We start from the raw sequence: 25,921 nt of genomic DNA, 5'->3' as shown, positions 1-25,921 counted from the left end.
TCTTCCAAGGGGAAAGCATAGTGACAGTGACTTTCTGTCAAATAATTGTTGCTGTTGTTTTTCTGGTTAATATATATAATTATGCTCAAATGAATGTGGATGAGTTGAGCTGCTGACATATTTAACTAATTTATGGACTTTAAGGAATTGTCTTCCACATAAATAATTTTGAAAGCCTACAAGATGAATATATACAGATGTATAAGCAATGATTTTTTTCTATTGGTGAAGAGAACAAACACAAGCCTATAGTTTAAAATAAGTGATCAATCTGGACTAACATTTATCAAGCCAAATCTAAAATAAATAAAAACCATTCCTTATTATTAATAGGCCAGTTGAGTAACTGTCCCTGAGTTAAGGTATAATAATGTGACTTTATAAAAATTCACGGTTTTTACTACCACAAAGAGAAACAATTAAGAATGTGTAAATTGTATATCCAGGTGAAGTCTGGACAGACCCCAAGAAAATACTGGGTTGATAATACATCAGTAAATAGATTAATAATTTTAAACCTAAGAAATTAATCTGTACTAGGGGGAATCCTGGATAGAATCTAAGGCAACATTTATATATTTTTAAAAGAAAATTCATTTTAAAGAGATTCTTTCAGCAGCAAAGATGAATGATAGCTTCCAAACTGTATTCTCTAATATGAAGACTTGTAAATTATCTATGCTGAAGAGAACATTACCATTTAGGTACCAAGTACTTCTGCACTAGTTCACGTCATACAAGTTTTAGAACAGCCTCAAGAGAAATACTATGAATTGAATGATCAGTGCTGCCTTTTTTTGGCAACTCGTCACTGAACCAACCTAACCATAGCTGGCCTGTATACTAGGAAGTATAGATCATATTAACTGTAAAATTTCAGGCTTGCACAGGATAATATATAACAAAGCAGAAAATTAAAATGCTTGATTATATAATGTCCTCTTCTAGCAGATAAGGTTTATAAATTCCTGCAGAATTTTACCCAATGAACTATGAATACCCTTCTCAGAGGACTGTTAAATCTGTTTAAATATTAATATAATTTTTATGGTCAATTTCCAACATGTTAGGAATTAACCATATGTGAATACACTGCTCCACTGTGACCCTACTAAATATTGATAATATTTTATTATATAGTATCTACCTTACTACATTCACATTTAAATAAGTATACTTTAAAATGTTTTTCTTATTACTCTTTTTAAATAGGCATGACTAAGCGTGTCCACATGAAATAAAGTGATTTCTAACTTGGTGGAAGCACCTGAGAGAACCAATAAGCTTTAGAAGAATTTGGTATAAATGCTGATGATGTAGACAGGAAAAATCTATTTGATGAGATTCAATTATATGATTTTTGAACCCTTCCATGATAAAAAAACATTATCATCCATAGCTGCCTATAGCAATGCTTATAATCTTCAAACTTTAAAAGTACGTTTTAGAATTTTCTTCTCAATACTGCTGAAAAGTTTTTTGTTTTTTTGTTTTTAAAGATTTGGAGAATTTCCAATGCATCTTTTTTCATTTTTACTTGTTTCAGCTCTGTTGCAATGCAACAAACATTAAGTACTTTCAGTACTTCCCTATTGAAACCTATCTGCCAGATTTTGTGCACTGGTAATTAGCAATTAGAATACAAATATATTCTTTTCAGCATATAGAGCCATCAGGCAGCTGAAGTGTATTCTTTTGCATATTCGTGGGTTATACTGTGAAAGGACCTAGTATACCCAAGGTGAGCTGGGTGGCAAAGTATTCGTATATTAAAGCCAATTATATGTCATACATAAAAGGGCACATTAGCTACTTGAAAAAATTCACATTTATTTACTGTCAAACCGTGTTAAACTTTACACTGGATATTAGTGATGGGCTCATTATTAACAGGTTTACACAAAGGGATGAAAAGAAAGGCAGAATTTTGCTGAAACAATTTACATTTCATTAGAACTTTATCATAAAATAAATTAATTACTAAATATAGGCAGAAGGAATATGGAAGAGTAATATTTATGTTTTATTTCATTTTTTAAAAAAGAATAGGCACCTTTTGTTCACTAGAAAGTTTGTGAGAAGTGCCCAGTGCCCTCGCTGACCCCTGTTCAAGAACAAACAGAGGGGAGACACACAACCTTTTCTAGATTTCACCACATTTGTGCAAGGCATGGCATAACTGGCTTCAGAGTTTTCCCCCCCATAAAACACGCTCTTTTGGCAATAAGAAATTTAAATGTAAGAATAAGGACTAACATGTCAAAGCAGAACACTGTATACAGTGGAAAATAAGTGAAAATGGGTAGAACTTACCATGACAAAGTGTAAGAAAAAACATTTCATAACATATGTGCAACCAAGAGCTTTTCACAATATTTTCTTCAAACTCTTTAAAATTATTTTTAATGACAATTCTATTTCAGTTGGACACAAATGTATTTATTTTACCCTAGCAATAGAACAAAATATAATTTCTTTAGCCATTTTTGAAGAGTTCATTGTACAGTTGAGGAAACATATGAAATAAGGCCTGTGGCTTGATTGCTAGTGGTTAAACATGTTTTCAATCTTTGCCTTAATGTAAAAGGTTTGCAGTCAACTGCAAACTGCTGCAGAATATCTCTCCTGCTTTTCCAAGTCTTGTCAGGAACAGTAAGGTACAGTAAATTTGTCCCACAGGATTTTAAAGCCTACGCCTTGTATATAATACAATGCAGGCCTACAAAAATGGTGCAGCCATATTTACAAATTTAGTTCACAAACTGCTGCAGGAAAATGGCTGGAAAGTTCTGTTTTTCTTGTGTCACAATTTCTCTAAACAGCAGCAGAATCTTAAAATACCTGGTTGGCATCTCTTTTCTTTGTAACAAATAATTCATTTTAGTATACTCTGTGTATATACAAAGTTTTTTTTATGTTTTATAAAAATTCACAGAACTGCAAGGTTCAGTCATCTTTTTTTTTTTTTTACACTGGAGAACCACAGGTCAACAGGGCCATCGCTTCAAGCGGAGTTTGAGGGAGCTGCATAGGGCCAATGGAGTCTGTCTGTATTCACTACTTGCATGTGGCCTCTGGAATTCCTTAGTGGCACTATTAGAGACTTGTCACCAGCTGCATTTGTCCTTCTCTGACGTCTCCTTCTGGAATACACCCTTCTTTGTTAATGGGGATTATGTAACCATCGCTATTGCCCCTGCTGATCTGGTAGCACATCTGAAGCTGGTGGCCAGCTCCAAGGTTTGGCATGCTCTTATAGTAGATGTCCTCGTTCTCACTCCTCCGGGATGGAGACAGGTCTTCTTCCATGTCGGGGCTGCTCTCCTGATAGGGAGAGTCCCTAAGGTTGGGCATGCTTGTGTACAGAGAGTCTCTGTTGGGGGACTGGAGATGGTCCTCGGCCTCGGCTGTCAGCTGGGATACATAGCTGTCAGTCCCCTCGGGCTTCGCTTTCTTCTGGGGTTGGTACAGAAGGGAGTGAGTCCTCTGAGGGATGAGTGGGGCCTCAAGTTCTTTGTGATGGAGCTCCAGTCCAGGATTGTCACCATGCATTAGAGATGAAGCATCTGCCACAATAGCATCATCTTCGCTGCTGCTCCCTCCAATCACAGGCTTGACTGGTAGTGTGAGCTCGAGGTTGTGAGCCTTGCTGCTGCCCCGTAGGTTGTTGTGCACTAATTCTGAAATGATCATCTTCTCAAAAGCGGTATCATTCAGACTTAGTCCACAGTCCACAACCTGCACGCTGTCATTATAGTCCCCCTTGCGCAGTGAGTAGCTGTTGTTAAAATTACCATTTAGCGGTAGAGTATCCATGGCACTTGTATCCCTGGCATTGTTCAGTGAATGTCCTGAAACAGAAAAGGGAGGGGTCCCATTACTGTCTCTGTTCCTGATTAGAGGATAGTTACTTCTTTAGAATAAAACTTTTTAATGTCGTTCAGGACAAAGTTGTATTCGAAAGCTAACACTTGGGAAGTGTCAGGCTTTCCCGCGTTCCCAACTGTAAACAGTTGCAACCCCTTAGATAACAGGAACAAGTGTGAAAAAATAATACTGTTTTCTGGGGAGGGAAGAGGGCATACAGAATGTTGATTTAACAATTTTGAGGAGACAGTATTTATCAATTGATTTTTGGTCAAATCTCTGACACTCTTACAAAGAAGACTTCACTCCATGCCCTTGCATAGTTAATGCAAAGCAATTCATTAGTGACATTTACATTTTAAAGTACGAGACTATGGTTTATAAAAATAAAATTAACAGAATTTGTCCTAAACAACACTAAATTAAAAGGGAATAAGTCACATACAAAAACTGAAGGCAAATGTACAACATAAACCCACAAAACTGGCAAGCAACTCTTTAAACAACATTCTAACATTTCCTTTTTCTGGAGATGAAGTAAAAAAAAAAAATAATGAAAAAATGGACAGACACAAAGATTCCATGTTAAACAAAGATAGCCATCTCTCACACTGACTGGACCAGGGGCCCACAAGCACCATCCAACAACACGATAGACAGCAGGTGGAATGACTCACTTTGGACAACTCACATCATGTCTGTCTGCTCAGGCTATCTGGCCTAAGAGTAGCTGATATACAAAAAAAAGTAAAATGATTTATTGTAACATGATGAAGAATTTCTAAGCTTCTCAGCAACTTAGTCAGAGCAAGGGTTCAACAAATTAGATTACCAGCAATAGCAGCCTTTTGCTTTTTCATTGAATATCTCTTATGATTTTGAACTTTTGTTTTGGTACTAATACTCTAATAGCAATGGCCCCAGGCTTCTAATGGTCAAAGTTTGCCTGCAGCCCTGCAGTCTGCATCAGTCACAGTGACAGCTTCTAATGAACCAGCAGAATCTACTATACGAGACTGGCCCACAGACACCATGGGCATGGAGGTTAAACGCAGAAATGTTAGGAGATTTCTTAAATATGGGTCACAGAAATTAAACCAAGAATAAGTATTAACTGTGGAATGGGAAAAGGGTGTCAGCCTTGGCTAATATATTTTTATCTCTAAAGGAATGAAAGATTGGATACATCTGTTGAAGATATGAAAAGAGGTTTAGGAAGAAAAAAAATATGATAACATGCTCTCTTTGTATTTTTCTAGACACATAAACATGTAAACTAAGACATCACAGTGCTTCTCAGGCAGATGAAAAAAAAAGTTTAAGAGAAAATTAAATGGTCTGTACCATGGAAAGTTAGGTTATTCATTCTCAAAATCCTAGAGAAAAAAATCACTTGTCTACAGATAGGTCTGAAAAAAAAAAGAATGAAATGATGTTATTGAAATGAAACTGACCACTGTGAGGCTGCTGCATTGTATGCAAGGCTTGGAGGAGTTTAGGAAAAAAAAATAATTCTTGGAAAAAATAGGAAATTTCCCTTCTTAGTGCTCACTCCACTTATAAAGCTGCAGATTATCCTAGAAAACTCATTGTCATGACCAATAAATAACTCATAATTACTCAATTATCATTAGCAGAAAATAAGAAAATAGGAGGGATCATATTGTTGACTCATGCTATTTTAAAAATTCTGATCCAACTTCTACATTTGAAAAATTGACAATTTGGTTTGTATTATGCTCCGTGGCACATATAACAAAATGAAGTAATGACAGTTCTTTGCAAGGCTTCCTTCAGCCTGGTTGACATGATTCATTAGCTTTATAAATTCATATATGTGCCACAAATTTTAGAAGATCTATTACTAGGAAACATCTGATGTTTTAAATTACAGTGACACAGGGATCGGTTACTAGCATTTGTTTCCTCCATAGAGGTATGATCTTGTCATTTTTCTTTCTTTGTATTGTTGTTTAATAAATATAAGAATATATACTGGATAATCCAAAAAGTGTTTTCTATGATATACTGCAGATCTAAGCACATCTTTGGCTGGTTTTGAAGAGGCAACTTTTTCTGCCCAAGTTCAGGTAACTCACTGGAAGACTTTCCACAGCCTGTAGCAAGATTACTGTGGGAATGCAGAAATGATAAGTCAATTATTCAGCATTCGGGTTGACAGTACCTCAGGCTTTAAGAAGCAAATTATTTCAGCATTGCATGTACTTAAGTATGAACAGCATTTGCTACAGACCTCTATTACTGACAAAAGGCAGTACATGTAAATGTACTGTTTGAATTTGGAAACATGTGAGTTGCAAATTGTGAACCACTTGCCCGCTGAGTCTACTTCATGACTGCTACTTATGTTTTAATTGTGCCGGTTAAAAATCATGCTGAAAAAATTTACATTTGATAGGCAAAGTTAAGTTTTACTCCCATACTTGTCTCTCTGTAGGTTGCTAGAGGAAAGCATAAGGAAAGTAAGAAAAACAAGAGAATGAAAAGAGAAGCTGCAGTTACGTTAAAAAAGAATTTCAAGAAAAAAATGGAAACGAAGTTCTGTGTTTAATTTAGTGACAAATATCAATTACAAATAAAGATTTTATGCTAATAGTAATTATGTAATAACTTTCACCAAAATCTTGCAAATTCTGTTAATATTAAATATATTTTTAAAATTAATAAGCTATTAGAAAACATAATAAAATATAGGATGGGTTAGTGACAATCTCTCCTCCTCCCCCCAATATAACTACAGATAGAAACTAACTAATATTAACTTTATTCTCAAAGTTTTTTAAGAAAAAAAGAAAAACTACCATAAAGCTGCACTATACTATAGTTTGGTTAGATTGATAATGCTGGATGCAGTTTTCTATACCTAGGCATCCAAATTATCTTTATTAGCTAAGTCATGCCAGAAACAAACTCTCTCAGCAAGCTTTAGAGTCAACTGAATAGTATATATTACATAGATAGGATACCTCTAAATGATATAAATCTTGAAGATGGGCTCTCGGACCATGTGATGTCAGTCCTGTAATAATATATTAAGATTTATGCCACCTGTGTCAAAAACATGGATAATTATTTGTAAATACTATCACGACTGAATTTTTACTATACTATAATATAGTGCAGTTTTAGAAGCCTGGCATGGGCAATACCATAATTCTTTTTAACTGAGAAATTAAGGATATAATAATAAATATATGGCAACTTGAGTATTCTAGAAAAAGGGTAAAGATCAGAGCTCTGTTTAGCAGCAAAGAAAGGTAGTTGTATTCGTAAGTATAAGCACACCTGGTGAGTTAAACACAGGAGCTGAAGGGGCATTACATACAACTGTTTCAGCGAGCAATGTGTTATAGGGGTTGTTAGTGCCGTGGGGTCGAAGAAGAGGGTTTGTTAGTAGGTAATTGCCAGTCATTCCTAAAGCAAAGAAACAGAAAAAAATACATCAGTTCTCTTGTTTTAGTGTTACAGTTGCAGTAAAGTACTTTTTGTATTCATCAAGGGTAGTGGATAAGTTGGCAAAGGAAAATCTGCTGAAATTCTCTGACTGTATTTGAACTACTAATTTGAAGGAGAAAGGGGAGAGGAAAGTTAAATTTCAGTAATTCACAGGTGCTTTGTAAGTCCCTCAAGTAAACACCTGCTGAGGATGACATTTACTAATTTATACAAAATCACTGTTAAACAAAAATGGCAATTAAATGCACAGAGATCAACATTATGTTTCGAGATGTTACTGCTTAATATTAAAAACCTAACCACTGAAGCCCAGAAGAGGGAATCTCAGACTTTCAGGATTTACAGGTGTGGGATTATCCCTCATGAAAACATCTGTGTTAATACCAACTTTGACACAAGCAGGAGGAAAAACAACTTTCACAAACACGTAAAAAGTATGACGCATTGCACCAAGCTTCTCTTAGTAAAGGCAAGAGCACACATGCTGAGGGGAGAAAAAGAGACTGCGTACAATGAATTATTAGACCATTCACTGATTCTATGTAACAAGACTTTTCCTTCTATGATCTTATTTGCCAGGTTTCAAAAATGAATCATTGAATAATTCATTTCCTTTTTGATAGTCATCTTAACAGAATTAGGTAAAACATCAGAGCAATGGAATAAACACACATTTCACTCATTCTAATTGACAAATTACAAACCTTTCAATACTTATCAAACATATGTTTTGCATAGCTAATGTAATTTAGCTAAAAATATTTTAAAATTCAAGTTGGTTTTGATGCCATACATATGCTTTTTTCATTTTAAAACAATCTCATCAGAACAATGCCAACAATGAAAAACGTCTTTAATATTTCATTGTGAAAAAATATATTACATTATAACAGTACATCAAAACTGAAATTACTTGATAAATTACCTCTCTAAGAAAATATAAAATATGATTTTTTTCATAATATACTGAAATTTACTAAGCTTGTACTCAGGAATATGTGTCTGTAGATGCACTTGTGTCCTTATCTTGCTAAGTTATTTTATTTGCCATATTAATTTAAGTTAGAATTATACTAATTATGTGATAAGGGTATAATTGTAGACACATTAAAAATAACAATTCAAATGTAAAAATTACTTCGTAAGTTCTCATGTATTTTAATGATTTATGAAGAGTTACTATGTTTTTAAAATTTACTTTTTGAAAGAAACATAAAAACAGAAGAATTTTACAAATAAGATTTTTTACTACAAAACTGGCACTGTTTAATGTGAGCAGTAGTTATTCTATTTTTTAAGAAGAAAATTTTCATAAATGTACATTTAGAAAGGAATAATTTGTATCCCTAGGAACATATTTTAATCTGTGGCAAAGTATGTTCTCAAAAATTACGTTTTCCAGCCTTACTCTATTAATGTGGAGTTTGAAATTCTACTTTTTGCATTACATTATTGAATAGAAAGAATTTATATGTAATTTAATAAAGGATAAAAGATGACTCAACAGGTTTAAGAAAGAGCTTATGATATAAACTCATTTGAGAGAAAAAGTCAGTGTTTCCTCTAGAATTATTGTAAACTGGCAAAAGGCACAGAATTTATATAGTAAACTCAAATTTTCCTAGTAACTGACCTTGATTAAGTGTTGAAGTGCTATTGATGTCACCTGAGATAAAAGAAGATTCAGATTGTTTTCTCACAGTGTCATTCCACATCCTTCTTATACGACTCTATTAACATAAAATAGCAAGACACGTTATGTTAGCTTTCCAAAGCTTACCTTACATTAAAGAAACACAAAGATTTACCTTAAACAATCTGTGCAGGATTATCTTTTGACTTAAAAAAAAAAAAACGTGTATCGATTCTGTTCTTAAACTAAGGAAGTCTATACTGCTGTGTTTCTTCTTTATGAAGGAGTATTTAATCTTTTAATTTTAAAGAAATTTTCAATTATCGTCTTTGTTTAAAGTGGAGATGATGGTCGACTAACAAATGTTTATTGAATGCTCCCTGAGTCCTGTATTACACGAGCTTAGGATATCAAACTATTGTGACATACTTCTTAAAGAAGTATACCTCTCGAAAAAGGATGTTTATACCTAAAGAAACATCTTGCAGAAATACTTAAGAAGATATTAAAACCAAAAAACTAAGAAGGCAAGTATCTGCTACCTAGATATTATACTGAGAAGACAATTAGTGCATCTGAACAGAACATGTCTCAGAAGGCATTCTATAAAGAAGGTTAATTAAAGATGCTGTCAAAGTCTTTGTTACCTGTGTGCCAGAGGAATAGCGAGCACTGGTTCTGGTGGTGGATGCCTTCACTGAGCTGTGGGGACTCTCAGTCGGGAGGCCGCCGCAGCAATATGAATGTCTGAAGCACTTGCCATATTCCTTTCGTACCTGCATGGAATAACCGCGAGACCAAGGGATTAATATAAACATACCTGCTCCTCTTGCTCTCTAATTAAATGAGCAGAGGAGATGAAAAGTTCCACTAACCCTTTTCCGTGGAGATTACAAAATCAAATTCAATTGACTTGGTAATCGGAAAAACAGCTCTGTCCACTAGACAGTCCAGTAGGATTTTAAAGTGTGATATAATATGTAGAAATATGCTTTCTACCCTATTATAGTGCAAATGTTATTAATTAATACAATGGCAATATTTTAAAAGCCTTATTCTAGCAATAGCCTTAGTCAACCCAATTTTCTATCTCATGCCAAGAAAATAGGATAAAAATTTAGTATTTTCCTTGCTTAATTACATTTAACCACTTGTAATTCAGTCATTTAAGTTTCATATGCTTTATGTCCTCTTAGGTAGGTCAATACATAAACTTCTTTAACTGGATTGCACAGTGTTGTGGGTAACTTCTTTATAATGAAAGGCTACATTGGCACAAGAATAAAGAGGAAATAATGTCCTTTGATACATATGCCATTAATTAGGATGGAATGTTTTCTTCATTTTCTGATGTGTCTAGCTCTAACACTTAGTGTAGAGAGTCTAAGATGCTCATTCACTTCATTAGTACATAAGGGAACTATTTATGCAATTTCCATTCACATTAATGAGTTACCCACGTAATTTCCCTTTCCCCTTGAAGCTTGGATATATGAATAGATACAAAAGTTCTTAGGCCTAAATGAAAGATTACACTTTAAAAAGTGGAGTCCAAGCAATGGTAAATAATAGGGCCCCAATTAGGTCATCAAGAATTGGGAGGAGTGGGGGATATTTCTGGATTCTATGCAGCTGTATTTTGGCATACAAATATGCTTCATGTAGCTAAGAGCCAGACTTTGAAATTATAAGAAGGAAGGATGAAAGGCTGCACATGAAATTATTTTTTTCTAGTAGGTTTCAAAAAACACTCAAAGCCCCCTGACAACTTTCCACACCCCTTCCCTGCAGATCATAGTTCTATGAACACTATCACTGCAAAAACCAAAACTCTTGACACTTATTACTTGGGAAGTTAGAGAATTAAAGTCACTAATGACCTTTTAAATCTAAGTGCACTTGCATTTTCATTATCTTAGCTTTATTTAATTATAGCTATTAGAACAAATAACAATGTGGTTGAACTTTCAAAGTATTTCCTTTGTCTAAATATACACTCAAGCAGTTAGAACCATGATTTTAACTAAATCATCTTATATTATGTTCTAACAACTCATCATGGCAATATCCAATACAACGTATCCAAGACTAAGTAGAACTTGTTCAAATGAAGTGTAACACAATAACTTAAAGAGATAATTGTTAATTAACAAGCACAGCAAAATTTCTGCAAAATTAATACATAAACCCTATGAGGAAATAATGACAATATCATTCTTTTTCTAAGTTTACACTTTATCAAAAACATCTGACAGAAGTTATGAATATGTGATCATCTGCATGTATATAACCTGCTCATGTATGTAGAAAATATATAAAAGCCAAAGTAATTACAAGGTCATACCTGTATAATGTTTAGCAAGTTAAAGTTCAGTGTTATTAAATAAGACATGATACATCAAAAAATTTTGCACTTTTAATAGCTATTAACTGCTCTGAAATGCTATATAACCAAGACAATGGCAATCACAATGGTATTTTATCCAAATAATACCCTCTGGTGCTGGTTGTGCCTAATGCCTATATTGCTATGAATGTATATTATCTGTCAGTATTGCACATTCCACTGTCATTATCTCAAAATTATAGCTTATTCAGAATTGATGGAAGTAACAACACAATCATCTTGTCAGGACTGAAAACTTAATAGTTTTCACTTTCACAATTCTATTTCTCTGTTCAATTTAGTGACCAACTAATAATAACAGAATAAAAAGACTACATTAGATATGCAGATGGGGAAAGGATTATACCTAGTGAAAGCCATGGAAATTTTAAACTTAAATGGCAGCTAGTTTATTCTATTAGGTTTACATCTTACAATAGATTAAAATTTTTCACCTGCAACTTTAATTTCTGAATCACTTTTGAGGATTCCACTTAAGATTAAATCAGGACAAAATAGTAAGATGTGAAATATGAAATTATTGGGTTTTAAATTCTTTTAAAAAGGCAACATTAATATTCATATTTATATATCTTATGCTTTTAAAATTTACACTATTTAACCTTATACTCAATTTTTACTTTGAACTACTGCATTCCTTATATTGAGAAAGAACAAGATTATTTAAATTTTTCTTTATCTTGTATACTTTCTGCACAAAGCATTTTTGTATACTTCAAAGAAAAAATCTTACAAGTATCTAGTTTATAATATTGCCCAATTGAGATTCAAGAGATGACTGGTGTTGACATATTTTATATGTGAAGCCTGAACCTCCTGACTTACATTACAATTAATTTATGAGTAAAATATAATGCTATTAATAATATGCCAGTGGTAACTTAAAATCTTTGAAACTTAAAATAATTTGAAAATTATTTTCAAATCAAAGAACAAGTAAGCAGAGCCTCCAAGTGTTTTCACTTACTTTCTTTTGGAGAGCACAGTGAAAGATGAAAATGAACACTCCCTGGAAAGCATTAAAGATGGTGAAGAGATATGCCATCACAATAGTCTCCTCATTAATAAAAAGCAACCCAAATGACCAGGTTAGGCCAAGAAGACATAGAAGAGCAAATGCGCCAAGCACCCAAGACCTGAAAAAATAAAGTGAATTTTATTAACAGATTCAATGAGTGAACAACACATATCACACTTAAATATTAGCATATCATTAGTAGCAGTTGACTTTCTCTATGTTCATATTCAAATTCAACAGCATTTTGGCTTTAACCTTTCATTGATTAAAGAAAGAACAATAGCATTTAGTACTGCAGTCTCCAGTGAAAACAGCAACAGCAGGTATGACCTTTTCTTATTCAGAATAAGTAAGTATGAAAACTATATTAAAATACAAGGTATAAATTAACCCCCATGACTTTATTGTCTTTTATGTGCATTGTGATAAAAGAAATTAAGGAGTCCTTAATTAGTTTACTCCTATATTTTTATTCCTGTGGTGCACTCATGACACTGAATAATGTGATACACACAGAAAGGTTAAATGGCAGATAATCACTTAACACCTGAACTTCAGATTCTAGGAAACTAATCTTAAGTGAACCTAAGATTTTATGACTAAAGCATGAAGCAGCCTAGCTGAAATGGGACAAAAACATGAGAACAACTTCAAAATAAAATAATTTTGGAGAGATTTCATCATGAATAGCTTAAGGAGAAAAGAACTGTAGAAAACTAGGACGGAATGAGAGGATTTAAAGTCAGTGCATTCCATGTCTAACTAATGATCTTACTTGATAAATGGCTTATTATCTTCATAGCTAGAAAGCATTATAAGCAGAAAAGAGAAACAAAATTATTAGACAGAATTAAAATAGAAAGTAATAAGAAAGCATTTATATATTTTATAAAATTAGTCAAAATTAAGAAAGTCAAAATGCAGAGGCAAGCAATTAAAAAATAAAGGCATATTATAGTTTAAAATACTCTAGCAAATAAGATATTCCAAAATAATTATAAAAATTAAGGGCAATTCATGATATTGACGGATTTGTAAAAATATAAGTCATGCCATAAATTTGTTAATGTAGGATTCTACCTTACCCAGGTAAGTCCGTATTATAGTAGCCATCACAAACACGGTAATTACTGGTGTAGATGAGAAGACAGAAAGAGGAAAAGGAAGAAAAGAGAGATGCTAAAGATTAGCTCTCTCTCTGACCATGCAACATGCAATGAAGCTGGCACTAACCTATCTAAAACATCTAATAAAAAAAATTACCTTTACTATAAGATCTGCCATTTTTAACATTTAAAATATTTTCTACACCCCATTGTAACCAACTTGAACAATATCGCCTCAGATTTTAAATTAACTCATATTTTAAAATATAACTGAAAATGCTATCAACTTTTTTCAACAGCTATTGATTTTTTCTCATTAGATAGCACTTTTCCCATTGATATTTCCGTTTTTTCAACCCTGAATTAGAGTAAACATTTATTTAATTATCATGAAAGCAACAGATAATCTCCAAGTTAACAATAGTAATGGAGAAAATTCTCTTAGGAAAACAGGATTAGAAGTAGAAACTGCTCAGAATCCTTAAATCAAAAAGTCATTTAACAAAACAAACTTAATATAATCATATCAGTCATGCAAACAGGAACATCGTTTTGAACTGCATTTTAAATTTAAATGGGATTGCTAGTTTATGGAATTTCCATTAAGGTACTAAAACAGTTTTTTTGGCTCTAGATCATGATAGAAATTATTATCTAATTTCTGACCAATGTCTGTGACATGGTAACAGTGAGGTTCAACCTTGATCAGTAAAATTTCATTCTGAATAATTTCTACAGTTGAAAGATGGTACTCATGAATTTGCTGTGGGGAATATCTTTCACTCAGTTTGTCAAGCACTAAAATTAAAATACAAAATACTTACTTAATGTTTTCCAACCTGCTAGAATCTGGTTTTAATGTGTTCGAGTGCTTCACCATTTTGCATAATGTGATCACCAGAAAAATAATATTTAGCTGTTACAACAAGGAAAGAAAGAATTAGATAACTATGAGAAAAAGTTAAATACATCATTACAATATACTTAATGGGTTAATGCAGTTAAATATCAATAACATGAGTACATGGTAGAAACTGACTCAATTTTAGTTTACTTATCATTACTTATGCAATGATCAAGTTGAGTCTACATGAAAAATTTTCTGGCCATGTATGACTGATTTTTTAATAGATCATTTGACATGAAATTGCAGCCTCATTAAATAAGTATCATGTGGTGATGAGTAAATAAATTAGAAAGCCTAGTGTCTTTAGCTAGAGGTACTCCAGGGTCTACAAACCATCTAATGAAAATATGAAGTGAGTTCTTTAGAAGGCACATTTATATTATGCAGTTTATAATGGAAATATCTCTGAATTTGGGATCCTAAATCTTAGTTGAGAGTCTAGTTCTTGATTTTGACTGATTAATGAGGAAAATAACATTTAACAATCCTTTTGTAAGGTAATGGTTAAGGATCAAATGAGATAACATATGGAATATGGTCCCTGGTTATATAAACTAAGATAGACTTTTAAAAAATATAAATGTATTTGCTATTTTAGTGTTAAAGGACATAATTTCTTTTTTCTTGATGTCTCTACACTGAATGGAAGTAGGTAAATTCTAAAGAAAGGCTATTTCAAGTCCTTCTAAACACTCAGTTCTGCAACAAATACTAACTAGGGAAGATGGAACCTGACATGGAAGAACAGTCTGGGGAATCAACTTGAACGAACTTCGGAAGAAAAAGGGGTGTGTTTTGACTGAGAAGAATTAGGGATGTATAATTTGCATTTGCTTTTATGGAAGCCTGGCAGAATCTACATGGAGTGAAGGCAGTTCCATTTTTATGCTCCAAAAATAAAACTATGTTAAATTGCTATTGGATTTTTTTTGACCTTTTATTTACTTCAGAATACTACTTTAAAAAAGACAAAATGAAGTTATTTTGTGAGCACTGCGACTAAGTGCAAGCACAAATGGTATATTTAGAAATATGTAAAGACAAAAGCAATTCCTTAGTGGTAAATAATCCACATAACTTTGTTACAGTAACAATTTTTACTGAGTCACAAAACCATCTGATAAAATGATAAGACGATTTTGCTCATACATCACTACTTCTGACTTTATAATTAGGAAAAATTATGTAAGGCAATAAAGAAAATTTCCAAGTCCTTCCTAATGAATTTAGGAACAGAGCAAAAGCTTTAATCTAAGCTGCATATCAGTCATTTTGTCTACTGTGCCTTGTTATTTCTCTTAGATGTAGAATTTCCTCTTAAGGACTAAAATGAGGTTAATGGGAATAATTTGCAAGTGCTGGCAGATTGCATTCCATTGTTTGATGTTAATTACTTGAGGAAAAAAGAAGCTCTTTGCTTAAAAAAGCACTTAAAAATTAATTTCTTAAAATATTGGTCTAGAGAAAAAGTAAATAATTTTGTAAAAAAAAAATTCCAGCTTTGTATTCTGGAGGTTATAAAGTCCAGTTAGTCATATATAAATAAAAGCTTACATTTTCAGGGATATTACAGTATCATGCATTTCATTCAACTAATATTTATTGACCTTACTGCTCTACACAAGAATGTGCTTATTGTATTGTGGGTAAGACACAATTTTTTGCCTTTGAGAAATTAGGGAGATCATTCTGATAGTACAATAAATATTTAATTTGGTTTTTAAAGAATCATGGTACAATTTACCTCTATAATTTTTGTAAAGGCAAAATCAGCAATGTTTTTATTTTTTATGTAACAGTAAGCCTTAACCAGGACAATTTAGGAATGATTAAAAACAAGTACTCTACATATCCTGAAAACAAACAAACCAAAACCCATTTAAGAAACAAACAGATTACAACTCTGAGGTAAGAATGGCTGCCTTAACAGCTTCAAAGTTAAAATCATTTAAACGTTTTGACCCTTCTTTTTGAAGGTCCTGATGAAACCATTTATTTATTACAAACGTCCAGACTCAGGGTTGCCCCTCAACTCTAACACTTTTTCTTAAATAATTTTCCAAAGCACAAAGGGCAATAGTTTGGAGCTAATTATTTTCTAAGCATATTAGTTATCCCCTCAGAAATAAAATAGTAGTACATTTAAGGAAAGAAAAGATATTATCCACTGTCATGTCAAAACTACTAATACAAGGAAAGAAAAGAATGTGAATGTGAAAAAATATGGATGTATCAAGTATTATGCCATAAAAAGAAAATGAGTAGAAAATGTGATATTGTGGGGGTGAATCCATCCAAACATATTTTTCAATGAAAAAAAAAAGGCAAAAAAATCATTTATTTAAGAACTAGCTCATTTACTAATAAAATTGAAATAAAAATGAAGTGTACCTATGTAAAAATAGAGCTTAAGTATAATACAAAGACATTTTTTTCTTGTTAAGATAGAACTAAACAATTTGGAAATGCCACAGAAAACATATTTCATTTAATCCTTAAAAAACATCTCTCCTTCTTTTCCCCTTACCCTGCTGAGGGTTTCTTAATGTATATATGTTCAGTGTTTCTTCCTAGCTGCAAACATGCACAAGACATAAAGTTCAGACAATACAGAAAATTACAGGGAAAAAGAAACAGCACCAAAAACCTATAATCCTATTCCAGAAGTGTGTGCGTGCTAAGTTGTTTCAGTTCTGTCCACCTCTGTGAGACCCTATGGACTGTAGCCCACCAGGCTCCTCGGTCTATGGGATTCTCCAAACAAGAATATTGGAGTGGATTGCCATGCCCTCCTCCAGGGGATCTTCCTGACCCAAAGATTGAACCTACATCTCTTAGGTCTCCTGCACTGGTTCTTTACCACTAGTGCCACGTGGGAGACCCATTGAATTAATTACTTTACAAATTTGTGATGTTGAATATATCACCAAAGACTACTTAGCTGCTATTAATATAGTGCCAATGCTGAGATTCAATATACTATCTTCTAGCTCCATGGCCCAATCTTGTCAATAAAATAAACCAGTTTATTCTGGTTGAGAAAATTAGGAATCTCTAGCAAAACAAAGATAAACTATACAAAGAGTTTTGTAAATTTTTTAAAAAGGTTCCACTTCTCTATAGAGTAATCTAATTTATAAATCAATAAGAGATGATAAATGAAGTACATAAAATCCTGTATGAATGACATAAGGTGTGCTCTTCAAATGATTCCCACTTGATGGACTTGCCTTAATAACCAATTCTCCATTCCCTTTGCAAAACACAACAATCCATAATCAGCAAATGGCTAAAATGCCCACACACTATTCCTACTAACCAAACTGTACATTGAATAGTTAGTTTTGTTTTCTTAAACCTGATTGTGCTAGTTATATGCACACACACATAAATATTACACAAACCAATAAAATCCTAGTGGGGAAAAAAGCTGTTGTTTCTAACTTATTTAAAATTGCTTCCAAAAGGTGTTTTTAAAGTGAGTCTATTTAAAAAAGAAAATCTAAAATCCTAGAAAAATAATCATAAAACCACAGTAGAATTCTTGTATCAGATTCTTTCACAAGTGCCTATGAATTCACCAATTTACAGAAACTGAAAATAAAAATTTAGCCAAGGCACTAGCAGTCAGATTGCTAAGAAATTTAGTTAAATCTGACACTAATTTAGTCTTTGAATTATGATGATACACAATTAATGAGACAATGGTATCTTCAATAGGATATAATATCATTATTTTAAGACAAATTATGAAAAAAGACATGCAAGACTTATTGTAAACCATAAAAGTAAAAATGCTAAGTGTGAAATATTTTTCAACACATTAAAAATCACTAATATATATTATTTCTGAAAAAATATGTCTCCTGTCTAAGAATTGAACATTTTAATACATTATCACCAAAATACATGATTGAAATATTTTCTGAAATTAAAAAAAAATATTTACTGAAGTATAAACAAATTTTTTAAATTTTGGTTTAAAGTTCTCGTATTTTCTCCAGTGTCTAAAACTGCAAATGCTAATTTTTAGTGTCATTGATAAAAATTGTTCCTATGATCTTTCTCAAGAGGCAGTGCATTCAAATAAGTCATAATTTTGTATAATAAGACATTCCAATAGATTTTTTTTCTTTTCTACTCTTGTTCTTTTAAAATATAACTACGTGAATCAAAATAAGAAACAGAGTGGCAAAAAGAAACATCTTTGACAAAATCTATTTTTTAAAATAGTCACTTGAAGACCGATAACTTTAGTTTCAAATGACATACTGAGTGTTTTTGTCTTAGCATTTTCCCTATGACATAAATGCTCTTTCCAGCCATATACCTTTGTGCCTTTTATTTTTCTGTTTAGAGTAAGTGATTTCTTTCTCCTCGCTTTTTTCTTTCTGATTTATTTTCCTGCCTTTCGTATGCATTTAACAAATGAAATCACAACCATCAGTGAGGATTTCTCCACTGCAAGGCAGGCAAAAAGAATGAGAAGAATCGTCTTCACCATCCAACCACTATTCTTAACCCTTCAAGTCCAATGAAACCATTTTTTGACCTCATGTTCTTTTCCTTTCCAACATAAATGCTACTAAGTTTAAACATAGTATTTTGGGATAAGTTGAAAGGTGTTATGCATCAGTGAGAAACGAAAAAGATGGAGTTACAGCTATGTACATAAAGATTTGTCTACAGCTGGTATATATGTCGCTAATCATTCATGTAGAAGCCTCTAGTAAGTACAAAGTAAAAGAGTTGTGTTACATGTTTTATGTTACTTCACTAGCTTAAATGTCCATAATGAAGATTAAGTTTGGAGATGAAGCAACTCATCCAGGAATTAATCAGATTTTAATTCTGTTCCCTCTATGTGCGTGTACACAGGTAAATAGATAGGTATCTCTTAATAGAATTCTATGTGAAAGAGTGAAAGCAAATTGAAAAGAATTTCAGCTAAAAAGTGTTAAATCACTCAACAGGGCATTTTCTCTTCTAATAATAAATAATACTCTGCTCCCTATCCTCCCAAAATATTTCATAAATTACTGCTGAAACACTCTGCCAGTGTAATTTGCTGATAAAATGCATCACTACTTGATACGGCCTAGCTAATTCTCACTCACATTGATGATCATGAAAATACAAAGAAGTTTAAAAAAAGAAAAAGGTACCATAGATTACAGAAGTGCACGGTTTGTTTTATAGCCATCCACCTGCTCAACTGAATCATATCCGTCTGAGCTTAGCAGCTTAAAATTCATTCCACAGCTTGCAGTGCTGACATGGATATGATAAGACAGAAGAACAGAACCACCACTCTGAAGTAACCTAACTGAACTGCACATGTTCTGACCCTTTTTGTCCTCCCTAGAGCTTTTGCTACCTAGCAAATGCAACTCTAAAACTGCACTTGTATCTCCAGATCTTTGCTGTTAGCCAAGCAGAAACCTATTTCTCCCTGGGACTAGCAGCCAGAGAGGTGTTCTCAGAGGAAGACTTCTAAATGAGTGTGTGAGCTGAACTCTTACTGAACTGAATTAATTATTAATGATGCAGATGGAGCTGTCCAAATGATAAGAACAGCTCCTGACGTGTCATGATCCAAGCTTTCATTAAACTATTTCAGGCATACTAATGGTTTCCCACTGCTCATTACTTACAAGCACTTTTCTCATAGATATAATAACTCTAGTGCCTGTAGGCAAGACATCCTATAGAAATACAGAAGTAGGGAATTTTATCTCCTATAACATGTTTTTTTTCCCTTCATTGAAAATGATTAAAAATGTACACTTATTTAATACTACTAAAGTTACATGATTTCAATTCAGAAAGCTGGAAATACAAAACTATGCTTTCTAGGAATATCAATAGGTAATTTTTGTTACTCCTTAAAAGGGTAGTATACAATATAATTTATTTTGTGTAATTTGCTAAACTGTGTCTGAACTGATTTTCTAATGACCTATATCACCATAAGGATATATATATATAAATACATTAATACTAAACAAACATGTGCTGAAAAATCATATATCTCACTTTAGGTTACATTTGAGATAATGTTTTACACTTCAATACAATTCTTTGTCTTTCTATGTTGGGACGATTAGAGGGCAAAGCAATTGAAGGAGAATTACTCCAAGGATCTGTACTGTGATTGCAACCTGCTGTTTTGTTTTGTTTTTTAAGTTGAGAACACTGTTCCCCAAAGCCCTTCACATCTCAATATAAATGATTTGGTAGAAGATAATAAGGACAAGGCTATAAAATAATAGTAGGCTCTCACTATACATGGGCAACATAATAAAACATCCTTTACTTCTTTTCTTGCTGGAAGCTGAGGATAAATGAACATTAACTCCTTTTGCTAAGTGAAAGGTTTTTTAACATTCTAAAGTCAGTATTTATCTTCTGATATTAAAAAAAAGAAAAAGAAAAAACTGCAGTAAGACAGACATATAGATCAAATATCCCTATAATGGTCTTTACAATTTTCAAGGTATCAATGCTTGGCCAGTAGTTCAGGGAAAAAAGAAGCTTGTGTCTTTGAGAAACATACCTTTTCAACTCAGCTGTTTGTCATTTAAATCAAGATAGGCTCAAGGCTGTGTTAAGTAAACCAAGAACAAACACTGGGGCAATCATCTCGATTGAATAACTCTGATGAGAAATCAACTTTCTAAGGAACACTTGGGAGTGTTTTACTGGTGTGCTTCCTATAGGCATTCATCTCAAATTTTCATTTTACTTTTATAAGTAACTATATAAAATAATTCATTTTAATGACAAAAGTATATACACTTGAGAGAGTTTTAAGTGTCCTTGAACTACTAAAATTTTTTCTTAATTTTATTAAAATACTAGTAACTATAATTATAATACTACTAACCATAGGAAATATCTTAATAAGCTTACTGTGTCACTTTTTCTATAGAAAAAACAATCTTAATAGAAATAAAAAGACATAGGTGATATATAAAGTTGATTATGCTTCATTTTCAATCTTACAATAGTCAGAAATCATTATTTGTAACAGCATGATGTTAAAACTGAGTGAACAGCTTTTAAATGTTGAAATCCAAATATTTTAGCTTTTATAAAAATTTAAACTATATTTCAAATATTTGATTAGTGATAATTTAAGTAAAGAAACCTTAATGTCTTTTATTTAAGTTGTATTAAGTTTATTTTAAAACAAAATTTCTTAGAAACCAATATGTGCATTTGGTATTTTAAGTCTCAGAAAAATAATTTTATTTCTAATGAATTTAAAATTTATTTAATATTATTTTATTACTTTAAGCTTAAAAAAAAATGTTTCATCCCTTAAAAATAATCTGGGTGTGGAATTTATTTAAAAGTACTAAATTACTATGTAGAAATTATGATAGTAAACATTAACCTAATTTTCTTTTACTTCTATAAAACACTTATTTAATTCATAAATGCTATACAGGCTTGGTGCAGAGCTAATACTATAGATTCTAAAGACATAACTACCTAAACTAAACCTCTTAGTAAAAACTCCACTAGTCAAAAACAGAATATGCTACACATATTATCCCTTTCTAATTCTCAAACTACTTTCAAATCACACAATCTTAACATGGCTTTTATATATACACTTACATATATACATATATTAGATTATGACATCACATTTCTGCAAACTAAATTACAAATGAGGATAAAAGTACTTCTTAAAAGAAAAAGGGTTTTCAGAAATAGTACTAATTAGCACATATATAAACTCTCAATAACTATATCATAGGTAAAACATACTACATTATTTTATTCTGTAAGCTAGACATGTTGATAAAATCTTTGCATGTATAGACAAATAAACAGTAAAACAAATTATCCCTACTTCCATTGTACAGCTAAAAAGGCAAGAATAAAAAGGAAAGCAAAGCAGAGTCTGCTTACCAGAATAATGAAGGTAACAGGTCCAATGAAACTCCATATAAAATAGTTATCAACATGAAGCCAGCAACTATTATGAGAAGAAAAGAACATTAAGTGGATCCTCAAATCACAAGTAAGACAGAATTTTAAATATCTAATAAGCAAAACTATCTTTAGAGTTGCCTTTGAAAATTAATTTATCATGGACAAGAACAATTTTAATAATTGAGTTGGCTCTGACTTAAAGAGTAGTAATTATTTACCTCAAACTACTGTTCTTCATTTCAGGTTTTAAATTTGATAAAGACATACATAATTGTGTTGGGAAAACAATAACTCCCACCCCAATCCTGAAATGTTAAAACCTCTAATTTTACTAAGAAAAACTTGGAACTCAGCATTCCAAATTGTCTCATTGTTCTAAAGTTCTTATCTTCAAAATTTGCCTTTCGGATCTACATCTGAGCTAAAATGTTTCACCCTATGGCACACAAAGGATAAAAAAATAATAATAAGTGTTCAGATGTAATGTGTGTTATAAAACAGTATATCACAAATATAACACCTCAATTGGGAATGGATGAATACTAGGGGAAAAAAAATCCAAGCACAGAATTCATACATCATTAGAGTAAATGATGCATAAACTTATTAAGACAGATTTTACTTAGTAGTTCATTCTTCATATAACATTGAATCCCCAACGAATTTCTTTTGTCTTTCATCATCTGTGTAGTCAAAAAGCTTTTTTTAGTCCAAAGAATCCTTATATAACTAATTTTATCAAAGGAAAATATAAACAGAATTGGAAGGCAAATTCATGCCTCTAGCAAACAAATCCTTAGAAACATGGCTGTGTCTACCTTCTGTCACTTTCCATAAATATCTATATTTTTTTTATAAATGAATGACAGTCACTTATTTTAATCCTTTCAAACTGCCTGATAAAATATTATCAAAGTAAAACATATGGGATGGAATGTGGTACTGTCACAATTCAAAACGAGAGTTAGCTAGAGGGTCGGCTGCACAAAGAGAGCTAATGAAGCATTAGCTTAAAAACTGAGTAGTTAAACCTGTCAGATGCTTTAAGTTCACAAGAATTTTTTGCTTAATATCTTTCTAAGGCTAAAAAGTTATTTACTTTTTCAATTTGTTTCAGGTCAATCTTTTGTGTTAAAAAGAAAGTCCATAATTTAGAATCTGCCTCACCAGAGTACAAATCCTCTGAACCTAGAAAATTACAAAAGACTTGATTGTAATTTGTGCACGGCATGCCCATTCTCTTACCAATAAAGCTTTCAGATGCTATTTTAGTCTGTCAGGGACCCTCACTGACAGCTAACAGGCTTTAAAAAAATTATTCACTTGAAAAACACTCAGGTCACTTGCAATTACTTACGCTTTTTCTGTTCCATAGCTCTTATAGTCAATTGCAGCTGAAACTCCAACCACTGTGGCAGGAAACAAGTAACCAGCAACATAGTAGTATTTCTTTCTTGAATATTCACTTTCAAAGACTTCAACTAACATTAGATAGAGCTGTACACCTTCTAGACACATCCAAGCAAAAGCAGCCAAAAAGAAAAAGTGTAATAGTCCTGCAAATATTGGGCATGCAATCTGTAAAGAAGCAAAAAGCCAAAAGGGAACATGTGAATATAAATAGCCCACTCCAAAACTATACAGTTTTCACTGATAGTGTCTTTAAGATACATTATTAAATGACTGCTTTTTAAAGAACTTTTAATAAGTGAAAATACTGCTAAATATGACTCAATGCTTATGAAGTGTAATGCTAGGTGTGCTAAAAATATCATCACTATAAGACATTTATATTTTTAGTAAAACTAAACGCAAATAAGAAAACATTAATTTCTCTTCTAGAATTACATATTTTAAAATCTGAATATTCTATTTGTAGATAATATGTTTTAAAAATCTTTAGAAAAATTGTTTCCAAAAACATGTTCTATTTTTTTCTATTACAGAATTTTAAAAATTTTGCTTTAATGGTAAATATACTAGCTCTAATTAGTTAACATCATTTTCCTGTCATATGTGGAGCATTCTCAAATTCATTCTATAGTGTAAAGCATTAACTAAGTTATCTTTCTTACACTGAGACCTCATGATAAAGAATAAATTGCTCAGATTATGAGGAAATAATCACTGGTCAGAATGACTAAACAAAATGAAAATTTAATATTATCTTTTCATTTTAGTGTCCCCAGCATTCTTCTACTCAAATTACATGTTTTATTAGAACCCAGAAAAATGCAACTGTACCTTAATATAAGAAATGAATTAACCCACAATATTTCTTAATGATTGGGTTGTCTTTTATTACAAATTATCCTTTAGTATTACCATGTCAACTATATTAAGTTATAAGGTCAAATATTAATAGCAGCATATGTGGATAACTTCTTATAATAATAATTTTCAGAGATCCAAGGTCAACAAATGGAAGGGGTACTTACCATGTATTTTGTCTTATCAATGCCTATTAGGAAAATAAATTCAGCAATAAAAAGGTTGATACAAAGGTTCTTGTGAATGGTATTACGGTCACTCTGTAGACCACGGAAAAAGCAGAAAGTGAAGATGCAGATAGCCAGACAAACAAGGGAAATGACAATTCCCACCCAGGTGATGACTGTAAGGAGTAATTCGTGAACTCCATCTTTGTACTGAAAATAAAAAAAATAAATATGAGGGACTTCAGTATTCCTATGTTACATTAAATAAATATAAAAGTTACACATGTGAGAGTTCATCTTTTAAATCTAAACTCTGAATATTCATATGTGTTCAAATGGGGCTCAATGCTAAAACAAATTTTTTTCCATCATGTAATAGTTCAATATTATCTTATTGATTTTTATATTCAAAGAATGATCTATGAAAGTAGAAGATTCTACTTAGAAAATGACCAAAATTATTACTTACATAAACACAGAAAACATTTTATAATAAAGACTACTTATTTAAAAATAATTGGCATTTTACTGAATTTCCAGACTAACAACTCAAATTTTAAATTTTAATTTTCTCCTTGAGATTTTATATACCAAGAGTTAAGTACACAGTAGATCTGAGAGTTTTCATGCTGTAGTTCTTAAAATATTTTTATCTTCTGGCTATTGTTCTCTTAATCAGAAGAAGAAATGAATTCTAAAATACCCCAGAAATCTTTCTGATCTTTTGAAATCTGCAGTCTTACAGAGTGTGCAAAGTGCTTGGCAACTTACAGAAAAGTTTTGAAATGAGATTCAAACATTTAAGATGGGGAGGGCATGTTACTATTTAGAACCCTCTGTCTCTTTTATATAATCTATTGTTGCTGTTAGCTTTTTAAATCCCTGATGCCTCTGCTTAACACCTGACCACAGGAGAAAAACTTAGAACAAGTCTATTCAGTACATGATTTTGAGAAGTAACAATACAGTGTCGAAACTGCCTAAAATATATGGACGGTGTAGAAACAATTAGAAATCCACATTACTTTGTTTGCTTTTTAGTTACGATAAGCACCCAAAGAAGGGACAATTACACAAGCTGTTTTGAATCTCTGAGGTTTTCCTCTGCTACTAATTAGAAG

The 25,921-nt window shown here is 32.1% G+C and overlaps 1 protein-coding gene across 34 annotated transcripts in view; it reads right to left on the bottom strand.

The window, feature by feature from the left end:
• Window positions 1-1,810: 1,810 nt before the first annotated feature.
• The window catches only part of ADGRL2 (adhesion G protein-coupled receptor L2), a 205,810-nt gene continuing 181,699 nt past the window's right edge, over window positions 1,811-25,921 (bottom strand). For 16 of the 34 annotated variants that reach the window (XM_069595711.1, XM_069595758.1, XM_069595721.1 and 13 more), the window contains 8 exons: window positions 24,801-25,010; window positions 23,720-23,940; window positions 22,339-22,405; window positions 14,333-14,424; window positions 12,352-12,520; window positions 9,625-9,753; window positions 8,978-9,074; window positions 1,811-3,851 (listed from right to left, as the gene is read on the bottom strand). In XM_069595711.1, the coding sequence (XP_069451812.1) occupies window positions 3,097-3,851; window positions 8,978-9,074; window positions 9,625-9,753; window positions 12,352-12,520; window positions 14,333-14,424; window positions 22,339-22,405; window positions 23,720-23,940; window positions 24,801-25,010 (1,740 nt within the window). In that variant the 3' untranslated portion in view covers window positions 1,811-3,096. Of the gene's footprint in view, window positions 3,852-4,544; window positions 4,598-6,854; window positions 6,937-7,173; window positions 7,303-8,977; window positions 9,075-9,624; window positions 9,754-12,351; window positions 12,521-14,332; window positions 14,425-22,338; window positions 22,406-23,719; window positions 23,941-24,800; window positions 25,011-25,921 lie in introns of all 34 variants that reach the window. The other 18 variants (XM_069595825.1, XM_069595814.1, XM_069595831.1 and 15 more) reach the window with 7 other exon arrangements.

Source organism: Ovis canadensis, chromosome 1 (genome assembly GCF_042477335.2).
Source record: "Ovis canadensis isolate MfBH-ARS-UI-01 breed Bighorn chromosome 1, ARS-UI_OviCan_v2, whole genome shotgun sequence".
Classification (NCBI taxonomy): domain Eukaryota; kingdom Metazoa; phylum Chordata; class Mammalia; order Artiodactyla; family Bovidae; genus Ovis; species Ovis canadensis.
The sequence above is the reverse complement of the archived record's forward strand: the minus strand, read 5'-3'. Positions and strand labels throughout refer to the sequence as shown.